Source organism: Mytilus galloprovincialis, chromosome 4 (genome assembly GCF_965363235.1).
Source record: "Mytilus galloprovincialis chromosome 4, xbMytGall1.hap1.1, whole genome shotgun sequence".
In the NCBI taxonomy this organism is placed as follows: domain Eukaryota; kingdom Metazoa; phylum Mollusca; class Bivalvia; order Mytilida; family Mytilidae; genus Mytilus; species Mytilus galloprovincialis.
In genome coordinates, this window is record NC_134841.1 from 28,064,718 (window position 1) to 28,088,634 (window position 23,917).

A 23,917-nucleotide genomic window follows, 5' to 3' on the forward strand; every position below is an offset into this window, starting at 1 on the left:
TCAAGGCGGTCAGTATTTGATGGTGGAGGCAGCTATTTCAAGGCGGTCAGTATTTGATGGTGGAGGCAGCTCCAAGAACCATGAGAGACACATTGAGAAGTAGACCAGCACTGGCTATGTGCATATTTGACCTCACAGTCTCACAACCTCAGTGTTGACAGGCTTAAGTTACAGGAGTAAAACTAACATGGCCACTAGCCACTTTGAAATATATACCTGTTATTACATTAATTAAGATAAAACAATTTGTACAAATGATTTTAATCTTATTAAAATTCATAGATTATTAATTGATTGATTATTGGTTTTCAAAGCAACTTTCAGCACTAATGGCTATTTCATAGAGAAAAAATAATGGACCCAGGAGATAATCAGGACAGAATAAATTATTGATTCGGAGATATGTTTTGCTTTTTGTAATTTTGATAGTAAAAAGGAAATGTTGAAATTAAAATGGCAATATCTAAACACCTACTATGAATCTATGATTGATATTTAATTCTGAGATAGATGATTTTTTTTAAAAGTTGTTATTGGCTTTGAGTGAGCTATCAGTAACTGTGATTAAATAATCCCAGATCTGTTTTTTTTTTGTTGTGGGAATGAATAAATACTTTGCCAGGTCTGGTGTGTGTTTTTATAGATATTTTCCTGTTTTGTATCGATCTGAAGAGTTAAGCCCTTTACATCATTGTTCCAGGTTATGGGAGGGTTTGGAGCCAACAAACTAGGCCCCAACCCCACATTATGTATGTGCTTGCCCCAAGTCAGGAGCCTGTAATTAAGTGGTAGTCATTTGTTGCTGTATATTATTTTTTACATTGTTTTGTACATAAATCAGGCCTTACATTATTCCCTCTGAATTGAAAGCTGACTATAGCTATGTGGTAAAGGTTTTGCTTGTTGTTGAAGGCTGTGCAGGGACCTACAGTTTAAAACTTCTATATCATTTTGTCTCTGGTGAAGAGTTGTCTCACTGGCAATCATGCCACATCTTTTAACTTTTAAAAAACATTCAAAGTCAGTAAACCATGACTGAGGTGCAGGTGCTTGGAAAATATGCAAAGTTTTACAATCAATGGACCAAGATAATAGGGTGGAACCATATCATATCCATGGAAATGAAACTTGTGAATGCATACCAACTATCATTTATTCAATATAAGTAGTTTATCTTAAACTGATCTATTTACAAACTTTAAATTGTAAACTCTGCAAAATGTTCAAAATCCCCATGACACATACCTAAAGGGGGAAGAGCAAAATGATCTCCATGGAAATGAGATGACAATGCTTATAAAACTGTATACCAAATATCATTGACCTACCACTAATGATTCCCCTTAAACTTACCTAATCACAAACTTATACATGTAATATGGCAATGTGTGAGCAAAATGTAGATATTAAAAGATAATGAGACAACTCTCCATCCAAGTCACAATTTGTAAAAAGCTATACCCTGTAAACAAGGCTTATTCCCTGAGTTTAAAATCCAGTGTAAATCTTTTTAAAGAGAGGACTAACAACCTTTTTCTAGTGATACATATAGATTCTCTGCTGGATTGAGTGTATTACAAAAATAATCCACTCAAGACAGTTAAATTTTCAATTTAAAACGTGAGGCTCGCAGAATGTTTTAAATATCTAAAATTTAACTGTTGAGAGTGGATAAATATCATTTTAAACCAGATTTGGAGGTGGAATCTGTTTCTCTTATGACTTTTAAGGGGGTTCGCGGGTCTAAATCATTTATATAGGATTTCTCTATATTTTTCTATAAATGAACTTTATCTTAAAGTTAAAAGAAAAATAAAATAAAAAAGTGGGGTCACCATTCATTTGCGCTCACAATCTGCCTTCGAAAGAAGCATATATTTTTGTATAGGTGGTTTTTTTCTGTTGAAGTAATAGGAGAAATAAAGGTAAATATCGAAATAAAAAAAGAAATTTATTACAGAAATCGCTAAAATTTTACAATAATTTATAAGTACAGCATATATGGAAATTATATTAAAAAATATAGGTCACCGATGAGTTAAAATAGATATTTCAATTTTAAAGCCAAAAAATGGCATTTTTCCGGCAAAGGGAGATAATTTGGAACTTTTTCAATGATGTATATATTTTAAAAGTCATCTGGGACCAACAGGAATTGATTGTTTTGAATGATTTTTGTACCATATGATAAAGTAACAACTACAAAAGGTAATAAATAAAATTTGTAATGAAAAACAAATGTTTATTTTTTTCTGAAATTTTTATACCCTCGAGCCTCCTTAAACAATATGCAGGCAAACTTATTCCTTCTTTTCAAATGATTTGAAAAAAAGATTTGTTCTCTCTATGTGACATCATCACTCAGGCACGATCATCTTTTTTCGTGCAACACAATAGGAAATTTCAGAGGAAAGCAAGAAAATTTGACGCCATAATGGAATTTTGACCAATGAACAACTGAGATCAAACAAACCACACATTGATTATATTAAAATAATCAACAGGTCAGGAAAAGGTTAAATAGTGTAGGAATTAGAGAAATTTGTGTTCATAATATAATTTGATTAGTAGAAGGATGTAATATAACAAGACTGACCAACTTACCTTGTTTAAAAATTTAATATTTCTCCATGTTGTATCATTAAACTTATATCCTGATGTTAACAAACTGAGTATATAATGTCCACGGAAACAGTACCATGGTAAAAACTCAGCATTAGCAGCTTTCATATCTTTTACCTATATTCAGTAGAAATAATGAAGATAACAAATAAGTTTTAGGAAAAATTTTGCTAAAAAATAGTTCATGTTTCAACTGAGCAACTCACTTTCAGTTTTTTTCTTCAGAATTTAAATTGGTTAAGTGAATTCAAGAATGGTCCATTGTGATACACCTTTAATATTTCTTTTTACATTTTAACTGTATTTATAATAATTCCAGAATAAACTGTTTAAAGTATTTGTAGCAGGGCAACTTAATCTGAATAATTCAACCAACAGTAATTTCCGAAACAAACTAAAGAATAACAAGTTGACCTGTGGGCCACACTAATGATACTCCATTGACGGTATAAGGTATAAGGGAGATTATCCAGTTGATATAATATTTTGATATAATGATAAAACAAATCTTGTCAGGCAATTTCCTCAACCAAAGTAAAAGTTAATTTATCTTCACATTAAAAGTGTTATATAAATACCATAGTAAAACCCTGCTTAAGCTTTGTTATCATAAAATATAAACTTCTTGACTAAATACAGTTTATAATAGATATAGGAAGATGTGGTATGAGTGCCAATGAGACAACTCTTCATCCAAATAACAATTTATAAAAGTAAACCATCATAGGTCAAGGTACGGCCTTCAACGCGTAAGTAACATTATAAGTATGTTTATGTATAACAGACTATATTGCTCATATAGGTCACTATATTTTGTTTTACCTTGGACCAAGGAGAGCTACATAAGCTGGTAAGCTCTGAAGTGTAATCTGATAGACTGACTTCTGAAGAATTCTTTGTCAAATTTAAGAAATCCATCTCATAGAAGAAATTGGAAAATGCCTGAAAAAAAGTTTTAGAATTAAATAATTTTTACATTTTTATCATCTTAATGTACTTATGCATTGCAAAATCATGTTTAAATTATACAATTACAAATCAAGATTTCTTACACATAAAAACAACAAGAAAATCACATAAAACTTTGAAAAAAGTATAGAAAAAGATTTAACATCATTATCTTTGTTGTTGTATTTTAATTAAGCATTTACACACATTTTTTTAACAAGACAATTACATGAAAACAATCATTATGTTTAGTTGAAGGAAAATGTCATGTGCTATTAACATTAATATTATTTTTTGTTTAAATTTTTTAAAAACAAGCAGGACAAAAATCCCCCAATTGTAACCAGTCTTTGTTTTGACCAAAGCAACATACTTACATAAAACTCTCCATGAACAGGTGCTTGATATGATCCATTAAAGGAACACTCAGAAAAACCACAGCCAGCTCCAAAGTTAAACAGACCAGCAACCATAGCAGAACACTGTGTATTGTTACTGGAACCAATTAACTCATATGTTCTGTTCTAATGGGAAAAAAAAATATATAAGAATTCGCCAAGTTTAAGGTTTTTGACCCCTTCTTTGGTCTGTGATTTATGAACTTTTCAAACTGCTATAGTATCAGAACAGCAAAGATAATGAATAATAGAGATGGACCAGTGTGTACATATACCAAGGGGAAACTTCATGCAACACATAATTATTTACAGTTTCATTGCATTTAATAGAAAAAGGGAATTTGGTGAAAATAAAATCAAGAGTTTTGAAGAAAATCAAGAGTTTTGAAGAAAATCAACAGACTTAAATACAGAGCTTTTTGTTATAAAATTTGAAACATAGTTTACTCACTTGATTTTCTATGATAAGCTAGCGTTCATTGTTTGAGTCCTAAATAACCTTTAAATTTCAAAACACCTCGTGCTGAGATACTAGATAGTCGAGTGCACCCTAGAAGGTGTACTTGAATTGGTCCATATTTATATTTATTTTAACCAATATCTAAATTTATAAACTTGTTAGTTGAAAAACATCAAGTACTGGTACCTTATCCTGGCCTTGTTAACGTTAGTAAATAACATATTTATACAGCAGTTAGTTTTTGTTAGTATTATACATACAATTTTCCATACTTGAAAAAAAATTATATACCATATCAGTGATATCAAAAAATGAAGTTTACCAATAAGATTATTTAACATAATTATCTAATATAACAAAAGCACAGGTTATGAAAAATATATAATGTGAGTAGTTAAAGTAGTACAGATTTCAATAAAATATGATAAATTAAAAAAAAAATTAAAAAAAATTTATAAACTTGTTTTAAGGAAATCATTACTAGCACTGCATGCAATAATCCTCTATCTATCAATTTCTGAATTGCCAAATATGAGAGCACAAGGGGAAAGGCTGTGGATTTTCTATAAAATTTCCATATGTTTAGCATTGAAGCAACACAAGGGTACATCATCCTTAAACTTTATTTATTTCTAACAGTAATATGAAATGATACATTTTGTACTTGTAATAAATCTTGCCTTTTCTTTTCTAATCATACATTCTAAAAACTTAAAACCAGATGCTCCGCAGGGTGCAGCTTTATACGACCGCAGAGGTTGAACCCTGAACGGTTGGGGCAAGTATGGACACAACATTCAAGCTGGATTCAGCTCTAAATTTGGATTGTGATTAAATAGTTGACACAGCATAGGTTTCTGACACAGAATGAATGTGTTCTAATGAACTTAAAATTTTTGTTTTCTTTTAGAGCAATTCACTATGCTGTTGAATATTAATCCTCTCAAAAAAATGTTTGAAGAAATTTTCTTTTTTATTTATGAAATTTCAAATGAGAAAAATTGAACCCAATTTTTTTAATCACATCCCCCTTTCCCTTATTCCAAAACTAATCTCAATTAAAATTTCTAATGGAGTTTGCAACAATAACTACTCATTTAAATACATCATAAAATATTAAGATGTAAAAAAACTGCTTGTTATCACTGAATGGTAAAGATTATTTTAATTTATCAGTTGGTAGTAAAAAGTGAATATACATTGTATATTGTATATAACAAAGATTTAAGTTGATTCTGGACAAAGAAAGATAACTCCAATTAAAAAAAAATCTTGCTATTGCACAATATTTTGCAATTAGATATTTCTTGCTTACTATTCTGGACAAAGAAAGATAACTCTAATTAAAAAAAAATTTGCTATTTCACAATATTGTGCAATTAGATATTTCTTGCCATTGAGCAATACTGTGCAATTGAAAAGACTTGCTATTGCACAATACTTAATATAATAATTTTAGATCCTGATTTGGACCAACTTGAAAACTGGGCCCATAATAAAAAATCTAAGTACATTTTTGGATTCAGCATATCAAAGAACCCCAAGATTTCAATTTTTGTTAAAATCAGACTAAGTTTAATTTTGGACCCTTTGGACTTTAGTGTAGACCAATTTGAAAACAGGACCAAAAATGAAGAATCTACATACACAGTTAGATTTGGTATATCAAAGAACCCCATTTATTCAATTTTTGATGAAATCAAACAAAGTTTAATTTTGGACCCCGATTTGGACCAACTTGAAAACTGGGCCAATAATCAAGAATCTAAGTACATTTTTAGATTCAGCATATCAAAGAACCTAACTCATTCATTTTTTGTCAAAATCAAACTAAGTTTAATTTTGGACCCTTTGGACCTTAATGTAGACCAATTTGAAAACGGGACCAAAAGTTAAGAATCTACATACACAGTCATGACAGTTAGATTCGGCATATCAAAGAACCCCAATTATTCAATTTTGATGAAATCAAACAAAGTTTAATTTTGGACCCTTTGGGCCCCTTATTCTGTTGGGACCAAAACTCCCAAAATCAATACCAACCTTCCTTTTATGGTCATTAACCTTGTGTTTAAATTTCATAGATTTCTATTTACTTATACTAACGTTATGGTGCGAAAACCAAGAAAAATGCTTATTTGGGTCCCTTTTTGGCCCCTAATTCCTAAACTGTTGGGACCTAAACTCCCAAAATCAATACCAACCTTCCTTTTGTAGTCATTAACATTGTGTTTAAATTTCATTGATTTCTATTTACTTAAACTAAAGTTATTGTGCGAAAACCAAGAATAATGCTTATTTGGGCCCTTTTTTGGCCCCTAATTCCTAAACTGTTGAAACCAAAACTCCCAAAATCAATCCCAACTGTGCTTTTGTGGTCATAAACCTTGTGTCAAAATTTCATAGATTTCTATTAACTTAAACTAAAGTTATAGTGCGAAAACCAAGAAAATGCTTATTTGGGCCCTTTTTGGCCCCTTATTCCTAAAATGTTGGGACCAAAACTCCCAAAATCAATACCAACCTTCCTTTTGTGGTCATAAACCTTGTGTTAAAATTTCATAGATTTCCATTCACTTTTACTTAAGTTAGAGTGCGAAAACTAAAAGTATTTGGACAACGATGACGACGCAGACGACGACGCCAACGTGATAGCAATATACGACGAAAAATTTTTCAAATTTTGCGGTCGTATAAAAAAACAATTTGATTCGTCCATTGTTATGAGTTTTGAAACTTGATATAAATGGCTGTCATTATAAGGTTGAATATGTTTTATTTTATAGTATTATCAATTAATTGGAGTAATTGCCCTTTGCACACTGTGAATCATTAATAAACTTGTAAACTCTTCTTATTTATTTTTTCCATGTACATGTATTGACATTACAACACAAAAAAGAACCATTTTGTGAACTCTATAACATGCTATCAATCATTCATTACATATAAGCTATGTGATAAAAAAATTACAAGTTAATTTCTCAAGTTCTCTGTAGAGGATTTCAAGCACAAAGTGGACACAATGCATCTCTTTAAAAAGTCATACCATTATATGGATATGATCTGAGTGTATCCCACGAATAAAAGTATTTTAACAGTAGTTTCTTAACTCCACATCTTATTTTTTTGTATCAATCAATCCATCATAGATTTTTTTTTCGCTGTATTGAAGACCATTTGGTGGCCTTGAGCTGTTTCCTACTCTTTTGTCAGGGTTGTTGTCTCTTTGACACATTTCCCCATTTCCATTTTAACTTTATTTTGTTAGGTTACCTTTTCCCCATCATCTGCCATAAATATTTTGTCTGCCTTGGTACAAGGAGCTTCAAACACATCAGTGTATGTTTCTATTGTTGTATGACCTGATGGACCACAGGGATCAGGAATGGTACTAGAATAATTGTTACTCTGAAATGTCAATGAGGAATGGATTATGGAAAGGTGTTATTTACAGCCAAGTTATCTAATATATATCTCAATGTACCACATGCTTGTTTAAATGGTTCTAAATTCTCCCTCATAAATTTGTCCGAATTTAAAACATTTCTAAATTCTCCCTCATAAATTCGTCCAAATTTAAAACATTTCTAATCTATCTACATGGCGAAATAAGAGGCAAGACAAAATGTAGGTTGCTCGCAGTAACTTTGATATACCACCCATATTCCCGCCTATGAAATGCTCGTGCAGTACTCACTAAAGACTTATATATAGATACTATCCAACCAGTTCTTCAAACTTGTTTTACAAACATGTTCTACAAACCACAGTTACTAAAGATAGAAATAGATAAGGGAAAAACCCAAATATATCGGAATAGAAATAAATGTACAATGTATTGTTTTTGCATACTGATTGTCAGTCTAAATAATGACACTAAATGTTTGATTTTTTTGCCTGATTTACTTTATTGATATAACTTCATGTTTTGTTCTTCCATACACAGTTGTGGTGTTATCAACAGTTTGCATAAAAATCCACTAAAAACAGTTGCTAGGGGATGTCTTAAACTTGCAAACAAAACCAAATGACCATACTTCTTCTAGTGGTCAGCTGCAATTGGTACTAATTTGAGTAATATCTCACTAGAAATGACCCAGTCAGAATTTTTTTTTCAAATATGGTTTCATTTGAAATATATATAGCGACAATTATTTATGTATTTATTTGAAAAATGGCTGAGATACTCAAATATATTTTTACCTTGACAAGCAATGCTTTGTATTTTCTTTCAATTTCGTTGATTCCAAAACACAAATAGCTGTGAGTATAGACTGTATAGTTGATACCGTATAATATAACATCACCACTGTAATCCATGGGAACTGTGACCTTAGACCCAGGGTAAAAGGTCATTTGTGTTGAGGCTCCTCCCATATCCATTGCTCCTAAAGTATTATCTTCTGGACCCTCCAAATTCCATTTATTTTCTAATTTCAGTTTAAGAGGATGGACCTGAAAGAAAAGACTATGTGATTTCTGCTGTTTGTAATAAATATCTGCTGGTGTATGATTTGTAATACATTTTTTTTTGGATCAAGGATTTTAATACATTTTTTTTGGATCAAGGATTCTGTAATTGATTATTATACATTTGGACCTGTGCTGCCAGCTGTTTTGATTATGTATTCTTTTTTTCAATGTGTTCTGTTATGGGTTGTAATAAATGTCTATGTACTCTGCTCTGTCTCACTTCTATCTTCTCTGTCAGATGTTTTGATTGTAATAAATGTTTATAGCTTCATGGATAAGAATACTACCCTTATAACCAAATTTTTTTTTCACATTTTAACACAGTAATTGGAAATTGTAATCGTGTAAGCCATTTCTAAAATGTCTATTATTTGATCTAGTATGCAAAAGAACTTAGGAAATGCTGAATGTCAAAATACAATAAATTGTCACCCTTAGAACAACAAGTTGCTTGATTAATGAAAGAAACAAATTCATGCTAGATCAACATATGAAAAATTTTCACATCACAAGATAGAAATAACTACAAGGGTTACTTGTACTTGTATATGCAAAAAATATTGAGTCTTTGGAACTTTTTAGCTGGAGGACTACCTAGACCTACCATTCCAAATTTTCCAGTGAGATAATTAACAGTAACCCAGGAATAAAGTCCTTCTTCTGCCCCTGTTATTATCCTGGCCTGTTTGTTAGAGTCTGTGAATTTAAATGGAAACTCAGCAATTGTGTCTCGTACCACCTTAAAGATTGCATCTGTAATTGTACTGTTAACCTCACTGAAAAAATAGTTCATCTATCATTCATAATACAATACAAAATAAACATCTGAATATTGTGTTAGTACATGGACTTCAAATTTGAAAAAAAATGTTTTGTAATTTGTGGAGGAAAAAACTCTTAGTTGTTACTTAAGGTCCAGATTCAATTAATCAAAGGAAACATCCATCTAGAATTCATTCACAAGGAAACCTCATCACAAAAATTAGTTGAGTTGACAGATAAAAGGAGAAATAAGGTGAGTTGACAGATAAAAGGAGAAATAAGGTGAGTTGACAGATAAAAGGAGAAATAAGGTGAGTTGACAGATAAAAGGAGAAATAAGGTCAGCGAAGGTATATCATAGAATGAAACAAAAAATCAGATCAGTTGACAGACATTAGAGTGTTATTTTTCTTACTGAATTAATCTCATGCCTGCCGTTGCCCCTAGGTAAACAGGTGAAGAAGACTGTTTGTCTTTAGGTATAGTAGCCTTAGCTTCACTCAAACAGTATCTTAATCCTGGTGCTAGTCCTTCAGGATTGGCCTCATAACTTGAAATTCCATGACCTATTATAGAAACAAATAATATATCATTACATGTCATGACTTCAATATATAAGCTACGTCGTATAGAAATCAACGCTATGCAAGTGCACGTATACATGTTAATGTATAAGACTTTGTCTAGCTTTGGAACAATCAAATAGGATATAAAAAAGTACGGTTTTTATATCAACACAATTTTAAACAGTTACAGACTTTGCATAAAGATTTTTTTCAACCCAAAATAAGTTTACAGATGCATTGATAATGGTGAATATTAATTTGTGTAAGGTATATTTTTATTCAAGGCAGCTTATACAACAAAATAGGTAGAAGAAACCAACGAAGCATTAAAAACTGATGGCACCATGGAAATATAAAGATAAAGATGAAAAGTAAAAAAGTCAACAAAACACTTCAAAGACTGAGCAACAAAAAGCCCACCAAAAACAAAAAGTGAACTGAGTTACTCCGTAAGGGTTAGCAGTTCTTGCTTCTCAAGTGGTGCCAGTCGTGTTCATGCAAGTACAAATCAGGTAATAAGTTTCATTCTGTCAGTCAAATAAATGAAAGGAACACTTATTTTTGTACATGTATAATAAAATGTTGACACAGATATATCTCCCTGTCTATCAGTAGAAAATAATTCAGCAAAAAGAAAATCTGATGAACAGCAACATTACTTATTAATTGAAAGTCACTGAATCATAACCTACAGGGGCTGATCCTTGAAATAGTCATCAAACTTGCTTTTTAATTGAAAGTAGCTGTCCTGTGACCTAGGAGCTGTCCCTCTTTTACCAGTTATAAGCATCATGCAATGAATGTTTTTGTATAATTCTTACCATGAGTAGCTGGGATAGTATAATAAAGTGCCTGTCTTTATGATTTAAATGAATTAATAATAATATAATCTAATAGAATTAATGTGAGCACTGCATCTTTGTATTTTTCTAATGTTGTGACTGAAAAATCCACATTATCATACCATAACAATATTAAATTTTAGAACATCTTTTACCTGGAACAGAACAGGTGTGTATTTGTTCTGCTAGAGCTGTGTTTTTCTCTTTCACTCCATCCCATTTGTATATAAACAGCTTTGTGTGGGAGGATCCAGCATCCATTACTATACCATACTGAAATAATAGTTTTACAAATCAATACAAAATTCACGCATGAATTTTGATTAAAATAAAAGAGTAAAAGGTTTGTTACCTTCTTCATTTGTCATATCATATAGTAGGAGCTTAAGCAAGTTCAGTATCAATCAGGCTAAATGAGTTTTGATAAAGAATTTTGTACAGAATATAATCGGTTTTTGACACCTTTTTCTATTACTAATATAAACCACCAAACCTGATTTAATGGTTTCAAATATTTCTTATTTGAGTTTGTTATTTCATTCCAGGAAATACAATTTGCAGTAATACCATCAATCTGTTCTACAAGCAGATATGCAAAAATCCTATAAATAAACATAATATAGACTTTATTCATTTTATGGCCTTTTATAGCTGACTATGCAGTATGGGATTTGCTCATTGTTGAAGGCCATACAGTGACCTAATTTCTGTGTCATTTTGTAAATTAATGACAGTTGTCTCATTAGCAATCATGCCACATCTTCTTTTTTATATTTATACTCTTTATCAAAATAAGAAGATGTGGTATGATTTCTCCACAAGAGACCATTTGTCACAACCATAGATCACTATAGGCCCTTCAACAATGAGTAAAACCATACCACATAGTCAAATACAAAAGTTTCTGTTTAAATATTACTGTCATTACCGTAATATAACCTACCTCATATTCTGGCTGCTCCTGCATGTGTTTAACAACCACTATGGCTGTAACTCCTATTATACCAATCATAAAACATATAAAGGCAAATGGCCACCATAGATTACAATGTACTGTTCTTATTTCATTCATGTCTTCATCTATAAAGGAAAAATAATATACTTCTTCAAAACTCAAAACATACCAAACAAGTAAAAAAGTAAGTATGTGATTATAAATGTTAAATTAACGTTAGAGGAAATGTAGGAAGTACATATTAGGAAATACAAACACATCATTTCAGTAAATAGGTTAATGTTTATATATTCATTTTAGTAAAAGCTTGTATGAAAAAACTGTGATGCACAAATATTCTGTTGTGAACAATTATTTGGAATCTCAATACAACTCTTATCCTTTTAACAGTGATTGTGTCGGTGTATCATCAGATTCTTTTCTAAACCATATAAGTAACACTGGCTATATGTCAAACAATTTTTTTTTCTCTTACGACTTCTGGTGTTCTTTTGATCGTTTTACCAATTGCAAAGAACATATTAAACTTTTTTTCTAATTTAAACATAAAATTTGGAATTGATTAATTTTCTGACATCGATTTGGCACATAATTTATTCAAAATATAAGAAATTCCATCTTTGTATTTATAATTCATATGTACGACTTACCATCTTCATTTTCACCTAACACCACGGTCATTCCAGAGTTAACATGACAACTATTGAGTCTGGAAGACCATCTTAAGGGTTCACTGGACTCATATAATGTCAAAACATAACTGCTTTTCATAGGAATATCATTTTCTTTACACACTTTTCTGATGAAACTGCCAACTGTTGTCTGTTCTGGTACTACTAGAGTTACATCCCTTGGGTCATCTTTAGAAAGATTCATTCTGACATTGATTTCTATATCCATTGTAAATTAATAGATTGACCACCTGGTGTGATAAAAAAAATATTTTTATGTTGTATTTAAATTTTAGCAATCAAAATTTATTTAAAATAGGATTTTGCTCTGCCATTGGTGAAATGACAGTTTATTTTCAATTGATTGGGCTCACAAATGACAGTATAATATCAGACATTATAGATTAAAAATGCACAAAACTAGCATGTCATTCTGATGCCTGATGAAAAGGGGTCAATATAGCTTGTAAGGTGACAGATATCACATATAAACTTAACATTATCAAGATCCATGAAAATAAGGTCAAGGTACATGTAATACGAACCAACCACTAACCACCAGATGGACGTTTCACTTCTAACAATCTTTTCATGAATTTTAAAAATATATTGAAGACTTATTACCTTTAGTATGTGAAAAACAGGCAGTAACCACAAAAACTTAATTTTGACACAATGATCCATGAAAAGAAGTCAAGGTCAGATGAACCAAGAAATGAGGTCAAGGTTAGATGAACCAAGAAATGAGGTCTAGGTCAGATGAACCCTGCCTGATTTATTGACTGTCAGATATACAGAATTATGAAAATAAGGTAAAGAGAACCCTTCAAGACAGAAAAGTTAATCTTCAATCTTCCAAATAAAGTTGACTTTCTGCTTTAAGTATCTATGAAAATGTCATTAAAACATTGGCCTTTGAGCTATGAAAATGTGATTGGAGGTCAGATGACCCCTACCAGATAATCATTCCATTCCTCAGATATTAAAGACCTTAATAAGTTATAGTGTATACAAAATAAAATGTATAGTCATTCTATCACTCAAAATATTCAAAAAATTTACATCACAAGAAAATGCTATTGCTTTTTTACAGCAGTTGCTGAACTATGAAAATGAGTCTAAATGCAATGGACATAAAACAGAGGAAAACTAAGTAACATAAGGCATATTCATACAAGGTATCAAGTTCCTAGTTTGCCTTCAAGTAATATTCCTATATCTTGCATTTTGAAATTTGATGCAGCAAGACATCGAAAACACTATTCATTCTCACACTTGAACTATTTTTAGAAATGCATGCACCATAAGTAATTTTATTTTGTTTGACAAGAGAAAAATGTGTATAATTGTGTAAGCATTTATGGACTAGAACCATAGTTATCCTGAAAAAAAAACTTTGTGTTAGAAGACAGACAACCATTTCACCTATACTTTTTACAAGGACCATGAATTCCTGCAACAAAGTAAAAATGTGACTTCTGACCATGATTCCTTCAAAACTAATCACTGTCATAAGCTACCTGTATACTGGTCTACTGAGCTATTCATTTTTCTCATCCATAATCATGACCATTTATTACAAAACCGTTTAAAAGCATCTTGTTCAACTGAGAATTGGCAATCTTTCATTAAAGAAAGTGCATACTTTCTAAAGACAATTCTAGATATTGGTGAATAAAACTGTAGCAATTATATGTATTTATTTATATGTTTTAGAAATGAAATGAATAATTTACACAATACAACATTAGTATTTCTCATTTCCTCTATCATAATTTCATAACATATTGCTGTGTGATACTTATAACACAATCAACTTCCTCCTTTATGTATTTTTATTTATTCACTAACTATTTACCTGTTATTCATAAAGATATTTATCAAAGATAGATCAGATATGGATTTGTTGGCTCACCAGAATGTGGACAAATAGCTTTATAGGTGATATAGTCAGAGTGGATATCATTATTCCTTACTACATTGTAATACCAAAGTTGAAAATGCAGCAATTTTTTTTTGGTACATGCAGATTGATTTTTAACTTTACCTTGCAAATTTCATCAGTTTCAATCTCTTAACTGTAAACAGTGTGAATGCTGAAAAATTTCAATCTACATAGTCTGTGGGACTATTGTTTCATTTATTGTCTACTCTCTAGTACACATGGGGCCCTTTATAGCTTGCTGGTTGGTGTGAGCCAAGACTCCATGTTGAAGATTGTACCTTGACAGCTTGACCTATAATGGTTTACTTTTATAAATTGTGACTTGGATGGAGAGTTGTCTCATTGGTACTCATATCACATCTTCCTATATCTATATATATGAAACTAATGTCTTCATCTAATGTCACATATATTCTCTTGTATTCTCTAAAAGATCATGGAAATATTGCATCATATATACTCTATAATATCTATTGGCTTATGATATCTCTAGTACCCATGGTACTTTGTCTCGTGTAGTCTGTCAAGTACCCATGGTACTTTGTCTCGTGTAATCTGTCAAGTACCCATGAGACTTTTGTCTAAAATATTCTCTAAAACTTCAATATTTGAATCAGATTATTTTGATACTATTGACCATTACATCTTTTTACTCTTACTACTTGTAACCCTAGTGTTGTAGTGATTATGACATTTTTCTATCTTTTTTATTTTTTAAATATATGGCACATAGTTATCATCTGTGTGAATTATGCAGACTATAAAAATAATCAGTTAGATGGAGGCTCAATATGGGTCTTTAAATAAATGAATTAAAGAAAATTAATTGATATAATATCCTTAATTAAATAAAAATACCCATTTTAATAATTTTGAAATTTTATAATTGAATCTACACATCCAATTCTTAAATATATTTTCCCACATAATAAGATAGAGTATTGTTTATCCCGACCAATGTCAACAATGACTGTATCTTTACCCTTAAGTTGTATTTTATACAACATGTTATTACTTTCAATACATTTTGTCAATACCCAGTATCTGATTATTGAATAAGTTATTTATCAAGAGCTGAAATGTAATTATACAGTGGTAATCAATTTCTCATCCAGAGCTGAAATCAAGACGCATATAGTTAAAACGAACATTAATGACCCTGAATTGCATTCGGACTTTAAACCTTTTCTTTTGTTCAAACCCAATCCCAAAATATGATATGTAAACATGTTAATTCTTCCGTCTTGACTTAGACCACTTTATCTTTTCTCAAATTTAATGAATTCATTTCCCGTCATTTGTGATACAAATGACATCCATTTTCCTTCTTAAAAAAATAAGAAATAAAATTTGAAATAAAATCACAAGTTATTTATTGATCAAGGTTAATTAATAAATAAATATTTTATTTGTTTATTTTAGTTTCTGTCAATAGAGCTGATCATGCTAGTGATACTTCATTGCTATAGTCTATTTCTGGAACTAGACTATTTACTGGAATCAAACATTAACTGGTTCCCATTTTATAGACAATAACCATTATAATAGGAACCTCACACCAATTATTTTACTCATTTAAAATTTAACTGTCAAATATCCAGTTAACCCGAATAATTCAGTCGTTATATTCCGCTGATCTACGAAGGCTACATTAACGCCTGAACGTCTTCCTCGATCAAGACCGTCAACCGGAAAATTCACACCGCTTTGCAATATGGGAATTTTGATTTAAATTGACAGCTAAAAAAGGAGGAGTTCCGGATGTTAATTGATGATAAATGATGTAAACTGATGTTAATTGATGTTAATTAATTATCATCGGATTTGTGTTAATTGAACACACGTGTTTGGTAAGACAATTTCAAGAGAGTTGCGCAGACTCATATCCTGATCGCCGCTGATTGGCTCTCTCTCACAGAGAGCAGGCGACGCAGTCAATGATCACAAGGAGTTCAAGCCCTCGTGTGGGAGAAAATCGGACATGGAAAGGGCTTGAATTATTCGAGTTAATATCAAGTAGTAAAAAAAAAAAAAAAAAGCAACATATTTCATAGTTTCTTCACAATAATACATTATATATAGTATAATTGAGCATTTTCCATAATTATTCATAACACTAGACTTGGAAGTCTCTATAGGCAATTGAAAACTGAATACTTAATGTTTGTCAATGTGACAGCAAATAAACAAGGAAATAAAATCAAGATATCAACATGCCTTACAGCTTATTGATTAAGCAGAAAAAAACTAGGGATGAATGGGTTGTCCTGCTATGCAAACCCCTCCTAATTCATAGAATAGGTAAACAGGAGGTCAGTATCTCACAGTTTAAATGCAAATAACATACAACTTCAAAAGTTTTAAGTTCATCCAACAACTTGAAAAATTCAAATTATTGTCACCATGAAAAAGGTATATGAAAGACCCCCTCCTTTTTTCCTTTAAACTCACAAAGTCATGTTGATGCAGAGAACTGGTGTTATAGTCATAAATGTGATTTAATACCAAATGTGTCGAAAATTTGTCAGGTCAAGGTCAAATTCACATATCAAATTTAAACAGTAATTAGAATGCTGACATTTACAGAATTCTGATAGCTTTAAACATTGCACTTTGCATTGCCAAATCTAATCTGCACACACTATGTTATTGGATTTGGTCATTGTATTCAACAAAATAACAAATAAATGTTGAAAAGAAAATATAAAAAAAGTAAATAACTTTTATAAGAGACAACAGATGATATCGGCCATGCAGATTTATTATTGATCTCATCTTACTGATTATTTCTCTATCTAATCCTATATGCTTTGAAATTTCAGGCTGAAAAAGAGTGCTCATGCTGAAATGTCTCCCCTTCTTTACCAATCATTGATATTATGATGATATTCCTAAATATAAAGCTTTACTACAACTATCACATAAACTTAACATGATCCAAGAAAATGAGCTCATGATCATATAAACCAAACAAGAAATACATGTACACCTTACAATTATTCAATAAACAGAATATAGTTGATCTATTGTTTACAGTTTTAAGAAACAGACTTTACTAAGACAAAAGTGCACAAGCTGAAATGTCTCGCCTTCTTTACTAATATCATTGATATTATGTTGATAGTCCTGAATATAAAGCTTTATTACAACTGTCACATTAACTTAACATTAACCAAGAAATCTAAACATTGACCAATGAACCATGAAAATGAGGTCAAGGTCAGATGAACCATGCCAGGCAGACATGTACAGCTAACAATTTTCCTTACAACAAATATAATTTACCTGTTTGCTAATACTTATCATTTAAGAAAAACAGACCAAAACACAAAAACTTAACACTGAGCAATGAACTGTGAAAATGACGTCAAGGTCAAATAAAACCTGCGCGACATATAGACATACAGATAAAAACACAAAAACTTAGCTATAACCACTGAACCATGAAAATGAAGTCAAGGTCAGATGACACCTGCCAGTTAGACATGTACACCTTACAGGCCTTCCATACACCAAATATACTAGACCTATTGCTTATAGCATCTGAGATATGGTCTTGACCACCAAAACTTAACCTTGTTCACTGATATATGAAATGAAGTCGAGGTCAAGTGAAAACTGTATGATGGGCATAAGGACCTTGCAAGGTACGCACATACCAAATATAGTTATCCTATTACTAATAATAAGAGAGAAATAAACATTACAAAAATTATAATTTTTTTTCCCCAGTAGACAATGAACCATGAAAATGAGGTCAAAAAAAGTTCAATGAACATGTGACAGACACAAACTTCATAACATGATGCATCTGTATACAAAGTATGAAGCCTCCAGGTCTTCCATCTTCTAAAATATAAAGCTTTTAAGAAGATAGCTAACATTGCCGCCAGATCACTATCACTATGTTGAGCTTTCTGCCACTAAAGTCGCAGGCTTGACAAATTAAAAAAAACAACATCAAGTTCTTTATGGTATACTAGAACCACTAATTCAGTACCCGTCAGAAAGACCATTCAAGAAAGTAGTACATATTTAACAAAGTAGTTTCTATGCATAGCTGTATCTTTGTCAATTGGTGAAATATTTGGATAGTCTTGAGTATAAAATGAAAGCTTGGGGAATAGGGATCACTATATAACCGGTTCAACCCTTGTTGAAAGTTTATTTTATGAAATAAAGAAGTACATTACATGTAAATAGCATTTTAACAGGAGGGCACATTTGCACTGTTGTTTAGAACAGAAGTTTCTTTATTGTACTATCAAACTTTAAGGAACCAGTATGCTCTAGTATGCAATTATAGGTAGGTTGGATTTTTCAGCACAAGTCAGAATAAGGTATAGTTTGGACATGAAATAAGTGCCACTTTATTTGAAAATGTAACCATTAATGATCGAAATTGAAGCATTTAACATAGAAAGCAATGGGGCTATGAATTAGTGGTTTTATACCTTAAATTGTCGTGAGATGGTTAAAAATTAAGTTTAAAATTTTTTTTTGTGTCAGATCATGTTTTGCTGACAATTTTTTTTATTTACAGTTTTTATTCTATTTACTACAGTTTCTACCAGAATCACAATAAAAAGGAATTTACTTTTTTGGGCAACAATTCTTACTATGGGTCATCTGAGGATTTTGTCCAATTAGCCTATTAGAAGATCTACTTTTCTCAATCAATAAATGTTATTTTCCAGTTTTCTCTATTATGGTTTCTACCAAATTTCAAAAATGTGTGACAAGAGTGCACATGCTGATATGTCCCGCCTTCTACACTAATCATTGATATTATGTTGATAGTCCTAAATATAAAGCTTTTATACAATCATTCCATACACCAAATATATTAGACCTATTGCATATATACAGTTTATGAATAACAGACCAAAACACAACAAGAGTGCACACGCTGAAATGTCTCGCCGTCTATACTAATCATTGATATTATGTTGATAGTCCTAAGTATAAAGCTTTATTACAACTGTCTCATAAACTTAACATTAACCAAGATAACTAAACAAAGACCAATGAACCTTGAAAATGAGGTCAAGGTCAGATGAACCATGCCAGGCAGACATGTACAGCTAACAATGCTTCTATTCAACATATATAGTTGACCTATTACTTACAGTTTAAGAAAAAATAGATCAAAACACAAAAACTTAACAACACTGTGCAATGAACCGTGAAAATGAGGTCATGGTCAAAAGAAACCTGCGCTACTGACATAACGATCATAAAATATTTCCATACACCAATTATAGTTGATCTATGGCATATAGTATTAGATAAAAAGACCAAAACTCAAAAACTTAACTTTGACCACTGAACCATGAAAATGAGGTCAAGGTCACATGACATCTGCCTGCTAGACATGTACACCTTACAATCTTTTCCATACAAAAAATATAGTAGACCTATTGCATATAGTATGAATTAAAGAGACCAAAACACAAAAATTTAACTATAACCACTGAACCATGAAAATGAGGTCAAAGTCACATGACATCTGCCCGCTAGACATGTACACCTTACAATCATTCCATACAACAAATATAGTAGACCTATTGCATATAGTATGAAAAAAACAGACCAAAACATAAAAATTTAACTATAACCACTGAACCATGAAAATGAGGTCAAGGTCAGATGACACCTGCCAGTTGGACATGTACACCTTACAGTCCTTCCATACACCAAATATACTAGCCCTATTGCTTATAGTATCTGAGATATGGACTTGACCACCAAAACTTAACCTTGTTCACTGATCCATGAAATGAGGTCGAGGTCAATTGAAAACTGTCTGACAGACATGAGGACCTTGCAAGGTACGCACATATCAAATATAGTTATCCTATTACTTATAATAAGAGAGAATTCAACATTACAAAAAATCTGAACTTTTTTTTCAAGTGGTCACTGAACCATGAAAATGAAGTCAAGGACATTGGACATGTGACTGATGGAAACTTCGTAACATGAGGCATCTATATACAAAGTATGAAGCATCCAGGTCTTCCACCTTCTAAAATATAAAGCTTTTTAAAAGTTAGCTAACACCGCCGCCGCCGCCAGATCACTATCCCTATGTCGAGCTTTCTGCAACAAAAGTTGCAGGCTCAACAAAAACTTAACTATAACCATTGAACCATGAAAATGAGGCCAAGGTCAGATGACACCTGCCAGCTAGACATGTACACCTTGCAATCATTCCATACACTAAATATAGCAGACATATGGCATACAGTATAAGAAAAGCAGACCAAAACACAACATGAGTGCACACGCTGAAATGTCTCGCCTTCTATACTAATCATTGATATTATGTTGATAGTCCGAAGTATAAAGCTTAGTTTTATTACAACTGTCTCATAAACTTAACATTAACCAAGATAACTAAACAAAGACCAATGAACCTTGAAAATGAGGTCAAGGTCAGATGAACCATGCCAGGCAGACATGTACAGCTAACAATGCTTCTATACAACATATATAGTTGACCCATTACTTATAATTTAAGAAAAATAGACCAAAACACAAAAACTTAACACTGAGCAATGAACCGTGAAAATGAGGTCACCGTCAAATAAAACCTGCGCGACTGACATAAAGATCACAAAATATTTCCATACACCAAATATAGTTGACCTATGGCATACAGTATTAGATAAAAAGACCAAAACTCATAAACTTAACTTTGACCACTGAACCATGAAAATGAGGTCAAGGTCAGATGACATCTGCCCGCTAGACATGAACACCTTACCATCATTCCATACAACAAATATAGTAGACCTATTGCATATAGTATGAGAAAAACAGACCAAAACACAAAAATTTAACTATAACCACTGAACCATGAAAATGAGGTCAAGGTCAGATGACACCTGCCAGTTGGACATGTACACCTTACAGTCCTTCCATACACAGAATATACTAGCCCTATTGCTTATATTATCTGAGATATGGACTTGACCACCAAAACTTAACCTTGATCACTGATCCATGAAATGAGGTCCAGGTCAAGTGAAAACTGTCTGACAGACATGAGGACCTTGCAAGGTATGCACATACCAAATATAGTTATCCTATTACTTAAAATAAGAGAGAATTCAACATTACAAAAAATTTGAACTTTTTTTTCAAGTGGTCACTGAACCATGAAAATGAGGTCAAGGACATTGGACATGTGACTGACGGAAACTTCATAACATGAAGCATCCAGGTCTTCCACCTTCTGAAATATAAAGCTTTTAAGAAGTGAGCTAACACCACCGCCGCTGCAGGATCACTATCTCTATGTCTAGCTTTCTGCAACAAAAGTTGCAGGCTCGACAAAAACTTAACTATAACCACTGAACCATGAAAATGAAGTCAAGGTCAGATGACACCTATCAGTTGGACATGTACACCTTACAGTCTTTCCATACACCAAATATACAAGACCTATTGCTTATAGTATCTGAGATATGGAATTGACAACCAAAACTTAACCTTGTTCACTGATCCATGAAATGAGGTCGAGGTCAAGTGAAAACTGTCTGACGGGCATGAGGACCTTGCAAGGTACGCATATACCAAATATAGTTATTACTTATAATAAGAAAGAATTTAACATTACAAAAAATCTTAACTTTTTTTTCAAGTAGGCACTGAACCATGAAAATGAGGTCAAAGACATTGGACATGTGAATGGCGGAAACTTCGTAACATGAGGCATCCATATACAAAGTATGAAGCATCCAGGTGTTCTACCTTTAAAAATATAAAGCTTTTAAGGAGTAAGCTAATGCTGCCGCCTTATCACTATCACTATGTCGAGCTTTCTGCAACAAAAGTCGCAGGCTCGACAAAAATCATCATCCAAGGGCAATAACTCATGAAAAAGAGAGACGAAAGATACAAAAGGAACATTCATGTAAGGATAAGACAGATGTTTTCAGACATGTCAACATATTTAAAGAACTTACTTTGCTGATCAATTTTTTATATTAACCTACTGTTTCTTTTTCTATATTATATTTTCCACAAAAGACTCAAAATAGGTAAAAATCATTATTCAAGGGCATTTCACTTACTTGATTTTGCTGACAATTTAGACATTTATAGTTTCTATATTAATTATCGATGTCAATGGTAGTAAATCTTATATTTGTGCATATTATAAGTTATCTACGTTCATATCCGTAGATATGGATATTTTAACACCCTGAAGTACCCAAGTACACCACCACGGATATGAACGTAGATAACGAATTTATCCCCGGTCTAAGTCCGAATCAGGTGTTATGGAAATTCGGGTACAAAGTGTAACGTGAAAACAACGTTTTTTCATTATCTAAAGAAGTTTTATTGAAATTTGGAAATTTTACATAGTTGCTACGGGGTGTACCCTACAGATAGTCAAATATAAGACGTTTTTAATATGGAGACAGAGAAACTGGATTGAGTCAAATTTGGCGCTCAATGTTGTGAGAGTTACGTCATAGATGGTGTGACGTCAACATGGGTCATTTGCATAGCTAGGTAAGTAGTCCCATTCCTTGAAAATGTGGCAGTCAAGTGATGCATTTAATAGAATGAGTGTAAATGATCGGCATAATAGGACAAAATCGTTAATGAATTAAATATTTAATTACAAACATCATGGATAATCTACAGAATTCAATATTTCACAAGGAGCAATCATGGAACTAAGACCCCGTTCACACTAGCATTTTTGTTAATCGATCTAATTTGAATCGATCTAAATAAAACCAGTTAGCCTTCACATTATCCTTAATCATAGCGATCTCTATCGGTCTAATCTGAACAACTGCGTTCACATTACAATTAAAAACGCAATCGATCTGACCTTTTTACCCGCAAAACTGTAAACATTGTGTATAAATAGAACTGATTTATCAAATTCATGTATAATACATCGATACACATACTTGAAAGAAAGTAAAAGTTATTGTTTATCTTGAATCACAAGTTAAAATTTTGATACCGGTGTTATTGCAGTATTCTTTAAATTTGAAAAAAATAACTGTAGCAACAAAGTTACAACACGACGAAATACTGCGGTTCCTGAAAAGAGAAAAAAATCAATATCTAAGAAAAAAGACACAGATTTCGCAAATCTATGCTACGGCTAAGACAACATGTTTTCAGTTATTTTAAAGGCCTGTTAACAGAGAAATATAGGTTAAACAACGAACCTCTGTGATAATTTTGCCGCTATACATGCGCATAAGTTATTTTCGATTCAATTGTACTAGTTTAAA

The 23,917-nt window shown here is 31.8% G+C and overlaps 1 protein-coding gene across 2 annotated transcripts in view; it reads right to left on the bottom strand.

Moving 5' to 3' along the window:
• LOC143071765 (ectonucleoside triphosphate diphosphohydrolase 8-like) overlaps window positions 1-23,917 on the bottom strand; it is a 31,905-nt gene that overhangs the window by 3,134 nt on the left and 4,854 nt on the right. For both annotated transcript variants that reach the window (XM_076246331.1, XM_076246330.1), the window contains exons 2-11: window positions 12,680-12,951; window positions 12,018-12,154; window positions 11,230-11,347; window positions 10,082-10,232; window positions 9,509-9,680; window positions 8,635-8,886; window positions 7,705-7,839; window positions 3,948-4,094; window positions 3,445-3,564; window positions 2,605-2,739 (exon numbers count right to left, since the gene is read on the bottom strand). In XM_076246331.1, the coding sequence (XP_076102446.1) occupies window positions 2,605-2,739; window positions 3,445-3,564; window positions 3,948-4,094; window positions 7,705-7,839; window positions 8,635-8,886; window positions 9,509-9,680; window positions 10,082-10,232; window positions 11,230-11,347; window positions 12,018-12,154; window positions 12,680-12,929 (1,617 nt within the window). In that variant the 5' untranslated portion in view covers window positions 12,930-12,951. The remainder of the gene's footprint in view (window positions 1-2,604; window positions 2,740-3,444; window positions 3,565-3,947; window positions 4,095-7,704; window positions 7,840-8,634; window positions 8,887-9,508; window positions 9,681-10,081; window positions 10,233-11,229; window positions 11,348-12,017; window positions 12,155-12,679; window positions 12,952-23,917) is intronic.